The following is an 11,839-nucleotide window of genomic DNA, read 5'->3' as shown; positions in this document are numbered from 1 at the left end:
AAATGTAAGAAAAGTAATGATTTACCTGGAAAATGATATTCATCAATAGGAACATTCTTAAGTTTTTCTGGTTCTTTTCTCAAATTACATGGATTAAGAGGACCAGTCTCTACCTCGAAAATAACTTATAAGGGAAAATCAGTACTCAATATTGGAAAATTTGAAAGATACATACTTATTTTTCTACTTATATTTTGATGCTTCTGTACCTTACCACCCTCGTCAAAAAAAAAAGAAAAAGAAAAAAATATTCATTTTTGTTCATCTTACATGCAACCAAACTGACCCCTAAAATATAGGGGTTAACACAACTCTGACAGTAGTCAGTTTGTGATTTCTATCAGTCTTCAAAACAAGGAATATCTTGGCCCAACTTCTCGAAATACGTTTTTCATTTTTTTCTGTTCTCAATTTTCTTTTCCGGCATAAAAGTATGATCGATCGTATCAGTTTTTTATTTTATTTTCTCTTTGGAAAAGATTAATGAAGATTGGTGGTGATGTGGGGACATCTTATTTTTTTCATATGTTTTGATAAGCGGGTATAATCTTCTGTTAATAGATAAAAGTAACCTTCTTTTATTTTTCTTTTTTTGTTGTTTTCTTCCTAAAGATGGCCTCTTAAGTTCTGGGAGCATGCGAAATTTAACAAAAATACGTTGTGCTCAAATCAAAACTCGGAATAATATATAAGACCCATAAGGCTTCCCTATGTTGGAGTTGATTGTTTCCTTCCTTTCTTTAATTATACATCAATTTTAGTTTATTTTGTTCTGTTTGGATTTGTTGAGCTACGCCTATTTTATTGATATGCATCGTTCTGGAATGGCCACCTTCACTAAGGTCCTAAAAACATCTATGATGTTTTTCACATGGTTTGTATCAGCCTAACTGTGGCCCTTGAGTCCATTTATCATAAACAATTGCCCCTAAAATAATTGTCCTTCACCCTATAATAATAGGCCCATTTATCATAAATTCCTTTGGCATGTTTGGTGATAGAAGCAAAAGTAAAAGTATTAATGCATTTCCTAATATGGAAAATCAAATATTAAAAAAAAAATTGATCTAAATGGTATAAGCCATCAAATATTAGAATGGAATACCCATATCACCAATTGCCAGAATGAATTAGCCTGAATTTCCTAATATCAGGGTTTATACTTCATAGCAGTGGTTTCAAAACCAGACCAGACCATACAGTCGGACCAGAAAAATCGGGAATCAGTACAATTTCATCTCAAAATTGCTTTGTAGCAAAAGAAACCGTTAATTTGATTAACAAACCGTTAACCTAGGTGGTCGAACCATTGATCTGGACAATGGTTTTTGACCTTTTTTCATTTTTTTGTCAGAGCGGACCGTCCATTCAGATCAAATGATCGGAGACCTAGAAACCGGATCCAAAACGATTCCCTGTTAAATCCGGTTTTAAAAACCTCATGCTTATTTGAGCTTGGGGTTTTCTATACACTTCTTTTTGTTATTAATCAGCAGGCTAGGAGGATTTTAGGGTTGTTGATTATGCGTCCCTGAAAGTCGCTTTCACTAGCTACTCTCCATATTATGTAATGTTGAGCTTTTGGGCTGTATCCAAGTTAGCATGGAGTGTTGAATCAGGTTGAAATATAATTCGGTGTTTAAAATTCTTGAAAGTGACAACATCGATGCATTCATGCACCAAGTTGCAATTAGAAATGGTACAAGAAAGTAATGTCATTCACTAGAGAAAGTTCACTAGTGGTTAAACTTAAGCTGCACAAAGCTCTTGTCCTAATTCATCAAACGTTAAGTTGGGTCCTAATGCAAGTCAAGGTTGAGACTGTATCTTAGGAGTTTCCTGGTGCATAGGCTTAGCTTTCATAGCCTCAGTAGGGGTGGACATGGATTGGATCCATCAAATTCTGTCAGATTTATATAGGTAATGTTGAAGTCAAGCCTAACCCAGATTTTGAAATTAACAACTTTGGCTGTTAACCTCAAAGCTATCTTTCACTTTCTAGATCTTCAATAAAGAAATTATAAAGGAAGATAGATTGAAGAAGAAAGAGAATACATATTCAATTAATAATGAACAAATGAGAAGCTCTAGCTAGCTACAGACATTACCTTACCAACTGACCCACCATGATTAAGTTAATTAGAACTTCAAATCAAAGCAGAGCTCATCATACCTTGCTGCTATGCATAAAGTAAAACAAAACTAAATCCTTGTAATTAATACACAGATTTTGGTAGTCCAAAACCCAATTTTCTTTTGCTTTCCTTCGACTGTGAATGATTTATATTGTTGTAGGGATCGATTCATCTAACTAGATATCGCTGAATCAAGAGTCTTCAGTCTTCACCTTCTTAATATTTAAACATTTAAGCAAGTTCTGGGATCCCAAACCGCAACTACCAGGCCTGTACCCAGGAAGCTTTTTTAAAATTGAACTGAGTTCTGGCCTAGTAAATAAACAAATAAATAAAACTTCTTAGATGTTGTTGGGAAGTAGAATATTCTTTAAATCTATCAATTTTTATTAAAAATTAAATTTAAAAGCTCTAACTAACTTTTAACCCTTTTTTTAATTAAACTGACTAACGTACCACACCCATCAGCTCAGCTCACCTCACCGCAGCGTTCTCTGTCCGTCTAGTTAGTTGTTGCCGTGTGGACTGAATAATTTGGAGAGAAAACAAAGTGGCGTATAACATTAGTAAATGCAGTACGTAGCGAGAGAGAGGGAGAGAGAGAGAGAGAGAGAGAGGAGTGAGGGAGGGAGAGAGAAACAAGAGGAAAAGATGAGATGAGAGGGTGGGATGGAGGAACGAGTAGTCAAACGTCAAATCGGAGGTCTTCAAATCATAAGACAGTCAGTGATGCGTCAATCGATGGGATTTGTTATATGTGGGGCAAAACAATAGCTTTCTTTCACTGCTAGACGCATAACCAGTCCCCTCCACACGTGCTACTCATTTCACGTGCGGTGCAGCCACTCCAGACCACCCCTCAAATCGAGGCACGAGTCCCCATGCCACCTCAGGCACAACCCACACGCTCCCCAAAGCTCCAATCCTCCATTCTCTCTCTCTCGAATATTTTAGTCTCCACACATCCAATTTCTTTTGCCATGTTGTATCTCTCTTGGATCAATTCAAAAACTTGAGAATGACTTTTGTCTGCCATGGAATTACCATAATGCCACAACCCTCTTCGTATAATTTCTCTTTTGTTTATTTTCCAATATTTAATACTCTTCCAGCAAGCTCCAAAACTTAAATTGAGATCCTGTTCTTCGATGTTACTGAGCTTTTTCTTTTATAAATGTTTGGGATGAAAATGAAACTTAAAAGTTTGAAAACCAGAAAATGTATTTAGATAAAATGAAGAAAAAAACCAAAGAATTAAAAGATACAAAAAAAAAAAAGTCTAACCAGGATGGCATTGACCCGGTTATCCCGGAGCCGGCTACTACTTAATCAGGATAGCATAGTTGGTGTCTTGGTGATTAACCCATTTGATCTTATCCAAAAGGTGATTAATTAACCCATTTTATTTTTGTGGTTACCCATTCTTGTTAGAGCCTCTAACAATATAATTTATTCAATATTAGATGAACATAATTTGGACAATTTAGAGTGGAGGGATTAATGAAAAGCTAATTTCTACTTTATGTGCACTGAAAAAGATTTCCTAATCAACTCAAAGAAAATTTTGAATACTGTAGAAAAATCCTGCAACCCACGTTAGGTTACCCTTACTTGAATTGGAGTTTTTTCTTTCAGTTAATAAGCCAATAAAGTTTTAAACTTTTAATGTAAAAGTTGTCCATATATATGTGTTATATATGTATGGATGGATGCATGCATTTATGCATGTATAAGACATGACATTTTGCTATTTGGTATCAAACAGATTAACATTTTGTAACTGCTAACATCTCATGTTAAAAATTTGTAGAAGAGATAAGGGCAGGTTATATAAATAGACACCAAAAGTAGGGCAAATGCAAGGAAATCCTTTAATTTTCTTCTATCTGATTATTTCTTTTCCTGCCCATTATTTAAATAGCAGAGCCGCCCATCATAGCCACCCAAATTGCTCTCTCTCTCTCTCTCTCTCTCTCGCAAAATATCTCAGACACCACAACACACAATCGAGAGATTCTGAGAAGAACAACGGTTCATGAGAGAAGAAAGAAGAAAGATGAAGCGAAGCCTTGCTCTCTCCTCCCACTGGGTCTCTATATTATCCTGGTCTGCTTCTTCCTAAACTCCACCCAGTAACCAGCCAAACCACTATATCCCGACCTATCTCCCTATTGAGCCAGTCATCTACCCCAACCATGAACCTAGAGGATTCCTTCAAGTCGCTCTCGCTTGACTACCTGAACCTTCTCATCAACGGCCAAGCCTTTAGTGATGTAACCTTCAGCGTTGAGGGCCGTCTTGTCCATGCACACCGGTGCATCCTGGCAGCCAGGAGCCTCTTCTTTAGGAAATTCTTCTGTGGGCCTGAACCTCCCGCAGGGATCGACCCCGTAGGAACACGAATGAACTCCGCATCCTTGTGCTCGTCGCCGAGAGGGGGCAATTCTCAGGTCATCCCTGTGAACTCCGTCGGTTATGAGGTGTTCTTGCTGCTGTTGCAGTTCTTGTACAGTGGACAGGTCTCCGTCGTGCCTCAGAAGCATGAACCAAGGCCTAATTGTGGGGAGAGGGGTTGCTGGCACACCCATTGCACCTCAGCCGTTGATCTCGCGCTCGAGACGCTCGCTGCTGCTCGATCTTTCGGAGTCGAGCAGCTCGCATTGCTCACTCAGGTCAATTCTTAATTTCTTATGTTCACTAGTCTGCTCTCTCTCTCTCTCCAAATCCGGATTATAGGAAAATTCTTGGGATTGATTTTTGGCTCGGGACTAAAATTTTTCAAGTGGGAAATTTTTTTTTTCTTTTATTTTGCTGATCTGTTGTCGTTTAAATTTTATTTTTGATAAAGTGAGTGGGTTGGATTTTGGTCAGCAATCCAAGATTTTGTGTGTTTCTAGCCATCTTTTTCTTCCATTTACAGCAGTTAGATTTGATCTCACAGATATTTGGAGCTTTTCCCAAACTGGGTTTTCTCAGTTTCGCTAGAAAGAGATCCAGGTTAATTTTGAATTCATGTTTCCAATCTTTCAGTCATGGATGTGTCTCTTCGTATATATAAATCTGTAAAAGTCTAGATTTGGCATTTTGGTTTTGTTTCATATCACATGTGTAACTGATCTTGATTTCATGAAGCTTTCTCCTTTTCTGTAAGATTTCCTCGAATTGGGTTCCTCCTATTTTCTACTGAACAGACATGACCTTCTAAATTTAGATCTTGATCTCATCTAGTCCTCCACGCGAACGAGTAATCACACCAACTCTCCCTCTCTCTCTCTCTCTCTCTCTCTCCCCCCCCCCCCCCCCCCCCCAGCCGGGGTAGAGCAAACGAAATCTTCCTGAATTCAACTTTCCTCATTTAGATGAACAGCAAGAATGTTATAAATATGGGCCATAACTATTTTTTTTTTATGTTCTTTTCTGTAGAATAACTTGTATCTTACCTCAAAACACATTATTTATGAATTAAGACGAGTGTTCTGAAGCAGCTTCCCCTTGTATATGGTTTCATATTTTATGTCACTGAAGATATATAAAATTTTTCTACCATCTTACATTGCTTACTGGTTGCAGAAGCAATTGGCTAGTATGGTGGAGAAGGCATCAATAGAGGACGTAATGAAAGTTCTGCTAGCTTCAAGAAAACAAGAGATGCACCAGCTGTGGACTACTTGTTCCCACCTAGTCGCGAAATCCGGCCTCCCACCTGAAGTCCTTGCCAAGCACCTACCCATTGATGTTGTGGCCAAGATTGAAGAGCTCCGCCTCAAATCCTCCCTCCATCGCCGCTCCCTCATGCCTCACCACCACCACCATCACCACCACCACGACCTAGGAGCAGCAGCAGATCTCGAAGACCAGAAGATCCGACGCATGCGTCGTGCCCTCGATTCGTCGGATGTGGAGCTAGTGAAGCTCATGGTGATGGGAGAAGGTCTTAATCTTGATGAAGCTCTTGCCTTACACTATGCTGTCGAGAATTGTAGCCGTGAGGTGGTGAAGGCCTTGTTAGAGCTGGGTGCCGCGGATGTCAACTACCAGGCTGGACCAGCCGGCAAGACCCCGCTACACATCGCAGCTGAAATGGTATGCCCGGACATGGTGGCTGTCCTACTGGATCACCACGCCGACCCCAATGTTAGGACAGTCGATGGGGTTACGCCGCTCGACGTTCTCCGGCAACTCACTTCTGACTTCCTCTTCAAGGGGGCCGTCCCTGGGCTAGCTCATGTTGAGCCTAACAAGCTGAGGCTTTGTCTAGAGCTCGTTCAATCAGCCGCTCTCGTAATCTCTCGTGAAGAAGGCAATGAGAATCCTCCCTCCTCCACCCATATCTATCCACCGATGAGTAACGATCTTAACAGCAACAGCAGCAATAACAACATGGTCAGCCTAAGTCTCGACTCGAGGATGGTTTATCTTAATCTCGGCGCTGCTGCCGCTGCTCAGTTGGGATGTAAGATGGATGAGGAAGGTCATAATGGACACAATAACCAGAGACAAGCCATGAACCGGCATGGAGGATCGCAGGGTGGTTGTGACCCATCGATGTACCACTCTCATGACTACTAGCTAGCAAAAAACTATATAAGCATCCGAGGCTCTTCGGGACGAGCAATGTCCATTAAAGTACTAATGGAGAGTATCAGAGATTACATCTTCTTTGCCATTCCTCTCCCCTTCTTACTCTTCTCTCTCTCTCTCTCTCTGTTCTTTCTTCCCTAGTGGGTGCTTTTCATTTTTTGTAGGGTTTTGATCATGATCATATGAAAGTGCAGTGCCTCTGGACATGGATTTTTCTCGTGGGAGGAGACAACGGGAATCTAAGTTTGCTCTGAGTGATGGGAGGAAATGCAGGTCAATCTTTTCAACCCGGCCTGTCAACTCCTTTTGTATTTATTATTATCTATTATCATGGGCTATTAATTGTGACTTTTTATTTTCTTGTCCCCCACCAACCTTTCTCTTATATATATAGAAATGAATATAATATGATTTATGGGTAAAATTTGTTCTTATAATTAGTCGGTTCATATATATATTTTCCATCTATGGTACGACCAACTACAATTTCTACTAATTATAGCAGTGGAAATTAAGCCTATTGGAGATGGGTCTTCTGTTATGTTGATTTCTTTTATTGGTGCGGTTGCTTAATGTATTTTTAAGGGTTTGTTTGGATATGGGTATTGCATATCCTAATCAGGGAAATGAGCTGTCTCTTCCCATTCTCTCCCCCCTCTTTTAATTTCTCTCCTTTTTCACACATGACTTCACAAGAAACTTTGATTCGATTTTGATCTGGTTTTATTAAAAACAAGTCATTCGGCTATGGACAAATCGATAGGTTGTCTTGCATGAATTCAACACTGAGGGTGACTACACGACATACTTGATGTATTGGCAAATATCTAATTCTGGATTCCCTCCATGTAATCCTCTTTTTTGTCCCCCCTTAATTAGCCCTTTCAGACCTCTTGCATGTATACATTCAACGGTTAATTAACAGCTTAAGCCCTAGGATTCCAATACATATTTCTGTCTACCCTACTGGTCTAATCCTTGAGCTCCATATATAATAACCATTGCTATACATACATACATCTGCATCTGGATGATGTTAACTTTGCTCTTATTCCGTAACCAAAACAGTTGGCTCCTTTTTTCCACAATTAGAGAGAAGGACAAAGATGGGAGAACATGAACAGATGCCATGAGAGATTAGAATTTTATAATAAAAAGAATAAAGGATAATCTCTTCTATTTGGAAACATTAGTCCTGTTCTAGTAATTTTTTCTTGGTTATTCATTTTGAGAATTTTGTCCTTTCCTCAACTTCTTCATGTGGGTTCCCACTGAACACAAGATGCTAATTAATCCTATAAATAAGCATAAATAGTCATCAAGTTGCATTACTTAATTAAACCGTATATGGATAATGTGTTTGTTACTTGCAGCAATGTTTAGCACTATCATGTGCGCCCATTCATGTAAACCCATCCTGATTAGATTGGATGGAAGCATGGATGTAATTGGTGATTCACAGAAATGCCAAAACAACTCAAAATTACAAACAAATTCTATCTCTAACCAATGAATTAAAAAATAAAAATAAAAAAAAAACTCAAAATTAACTACCATAACCCTATGCAAGCTTGGCTGTATTATTACTTCATTAAGAAACTCTTGGAACTATTATTTATTATCTTATTTTCTTAGTAGTTTTTTCTTTTCTTTTTGTTCAATTTTGTTAGTAGTTGAATCATTATAAGTTTAGCGTAAGCATGCAGCTATATTAACATACCTGTAGACTGCAATTTAGGTATCCAACAATAACCAATGTTTCATTTTGGTTAATTATTGAAGAACCTGAACGTCTGTCATGCTTAGAGTTTAACTTCATGGGTGAGGATACTGGCATGAATGATTGTTTTTTGGATGAAGCTACTTCATTGACAAACATTCACATAGAAAACACATTCTGATAGAATAAAATTTAATGATTTTCCCATCTTATGTCATTACACCATAAGATATATTATATTATATTATATATATCATGTAACGCCACAATGGGCTTAATAGCATATACATTATATTAGGGTGCATTAGTCAGGGAAACTATCAATAAACCACAAGTCTATAACATATAGTAGTGGATTTGATTGTATAGTAGTGCACTATAGTGCTGTTTTTGACATACTCAGAAGGTTATATATTGCATAGCTATTGAAGGATGCATTTAAATGAGTAAAATTAATCTAATCTATGCTTCATGGTGGATTGATTGACATCTTGATTCTGAACAAACATGTTTTTCAAACCGTACATGGATCATGCCATTTAAATGAGTAAAAGTTTTATTTTCAGTATTGTCTCAGTTGTGGATAACAATTTCATATTATATATCATCATCTAAGCATTCTCCTCCTCCAAATATACAGATTGTTAAATGTATCTTGGTTCATCATTCTTTTTGGTTTAGTCTCATATCCATTATGGGCTCTTAAATCTTTTCTTACCACTTCAACCCATAACCATTTTTCTCTACCATGGTTCTTCCAAATCCTTCAATTTATAACAGATTATTTCTTCATAATCAGCATTAATTGTAGATTGTCTTCTCTACACAAGAGAACTTTGGCTCCTATTAAATTGGGTACAATCACTTTAATTTACACAGTGGATGTTAAAGCCACCTCGAACATTCACTTTTAATTCCATCTTTTCTATTTTCCTACTCATCCATCTCAAAATTGCATTTCTACCACACCCATTTTTGGATATATGTTATTCCTTGACTTTTCAACACTTGCTCCATATAAAAAAAAAAAAAGAAAAAGAAAAAGAAAAAGCTGACTAAGGCATCAATAGTATGTGAACCCTTTAATAATCTAAAGCATAAGACACCTCCATAAATAGTCTATATTTACAACCATGTACATGTATTTGTAGTGCATATCCTACCATTAGTGCAAGTGATGCTTTTATTCCCCCCACCCTCCCCCATTTGCAGTATTATGACATGAACTTTGTAACCAAAAATTCCTTTTCTAATTATGAACAAATATTGTAGATGGATGTTTGTGGTAATTCTAAAGCTATATTCGTCTATCAGAAGTATTGTATTGATTTCCTTAATTGCCTGTGACTTCAATGTTGTATTTCTGCAATGTTGGAGAATATGTTATCTTGGGGTTAAGACATGATGTGTAAACTTCTACGATCTATCATATTGGTTTATTAATTAATTAGTCTTCCATGATCATGTCCACCAATCACTTCACATCTTTGGAAAATAGAGAGTTTCAGATGTATTACTTATATTCTAATATAATAGCATGAAAAGAACATACAATGTCTAGTTTTGTGTTTTCATGTGTTTGTGCATGATATTGATTGATGGAAGTTTTAAAAGGATTATTGCACAGACAGCACTACGAAATTCAGAAACCAATGCCATTAAAGTGATTTTTGTCCATCAAAATCATGGATGTGATAGGGCCCTGTAAGCACCTAAATTTCAAAAATAATTTAGGCCCCACAGTCACCACATCTCTCTCCCTCTCTCTCTCCCCAAAGAAAAATAATGGAGAAGATAAGAACCAGCAACTTCGGATGAAGGAATTTTTTCCACACTAGAGGCCTAGTGGATCTCCTTCAAGACACGAATCCAGGATTAAAAAATGAGCTTCTTTTTCATTAACAGATAAGTTTGTTATCTTCTAAGCTTTTGGTTTCTTTCATTCTGCCATTTAGGGCAGCAACATATATATAAAAAGAAAAAGAAAAAAAAAAAACAGTAGGGAGTTATAGACAATTCTTATCTTTCATTGAACTTTGTTATAGAACCATTCAACCTAAAAGCTTTAGCTACTTGAATAAGTTTTTGTTCTCTAACACACCCCATCACCCAAAAGCCCATTAGGCTTGAAGTATGGACAAAACACATGGCCAAGCTTAAGCTGTTTGGTCAGATCCCTGAATTGGTTTTCATTCTCTATGTATTTATTTATGTTTATCTTTAGACTACGTACTGACATATTATTACATGACCCATTTATTTACTATTAATCAATGTGCATAAAATCTAGAAAATAGTATCTTATGATTTAGCTAAATTGAAACAGAAAGTTGATGAAAGCTTTAAATAATTTAAAGTTGATGAACATTAGCTATCCATGCATCTACCAGGTCACCATCCCAAAGACATTTTAGTTTCCATTTTTATCCGTATGCCCTTATATTCCATAGTTCTTCGTCTCTCTATTCTTTTCCTTTGCCAAAAAATCCTTTCAAAGTTAATGAGTAACCTTTCTTTCATACATGAAACTCTTATCCCTCACCTTTCCCAAATTCTTCTGCAGCAATATTGCTCCTCAATCCATAGCATCAATGTCATAGAAACGTACAATTCCTAGCTAGTTTTGTGTGCTTTTATACGATTTTCATTGATGGAAGGATTAATATATCTATGGGAACCTGAAACAGATAGAAAGTACAAATTCAGAACTAAGCCTATTCAAATGAATGTTAAGTTCCAACTATTTTTGTCTAATGGAACTCATGGATGTGATAGGGACCCAGCTTGTACCACTACAGTTCTTTGTGTAGAATTTACAGTGTTAACCATTTCTTTTTGCATCTAAACTTGGATAAGGAGCCATAATCAGTTAGAACTGAAATTTATTAATTCGCTTAGGCTGTATTTGGTTGCAATGCAATTTTATTTACACTAGTACAAATGTTAGGGAGTGCAAATGAAAACAATGCAAATTCAGTTTAAATTTGTTTTGGGTTTTACTTTGTTCAGCTGCAGGTCTTATTTTACTCCCTTTGTGTTGCAATCAAACAAATTAAGGGAAAATTAGAAATAAAAGTAAATCAAAACCTGCACCCAAATCATTTGCACTATCATAGTTTTGCATCAGTGCAAAATACCAAATACAGCCATAGGAACTTTAATGGTTCTATTTGTTCCTCTTCTCTTTGAGATTTTGAGATCTTAGGCATGCACCCAATTAGCTAAGTAAGCAAATAAAAAACTTACTGCGTTCCCTTAGAAGCATGACAAATCCTATCTTTGTATCACTAGAAAAATGTTAGAATCCTTCTAAACACGCCTGAGCTAAGCTTCAACTTATTGAGCAACTATTAATTGGATGGGTTTATCAGAAAAGCAGACTCCCACTTTCTTATTGGTGCAA

At 37.0% G+C, this 11,839-nt stretch overlaps 1 protein-coding gene across 1 annotated transcript; it reads left to right on the top strand.

Moving 5' to 3' along the window:
- The first annotated feature begins 3,996 nt into the window (after window positions 1–3,996).
- LOC148872128 (BTB/POZ domain and ankyrin repeat-containing protein NBCL-like) lies at window positions 3,997–7,140 on the top strand. The gene is made up of 2 exons (XM_088967710.1): window positions 3,997–4,807; window positions 5,706–7,140. Exons 1-2 carry the CDS (start codon window positions 4,331–4,333, stop codon window positions 6,702–6,704), a joined length of 1,476 nt encoding a protein of 491 aa, XP_088823836.1. The 5' UTR covers window positions 3,997–4,330; the 3' UTR covers window positions 6,705–7,140.
- Window positions 7,141–11,839: the final 4,699 nt, after the last annotated feature.

Source organism: Nelumbo lutea, chromosome 2 (genome assembly GCF_056320005.1).
Source record: "Nelumbo lutea isolate HS-2025 chromosome 2, American lotus-T2T, whole genome shotgun sequence".
In the NCBI taxonomy this organism is placed as follows: domain Eukaryota; kingdom Viridiplantae; phylum Streptophyta; class Magnoliopsida; order Proteales; family Nelumbonaceae; genus Nelumbo; species Nelumbo lutea.
This window is presented reverse-complemented; position numbering and strand designations above follow the sequence as displayed.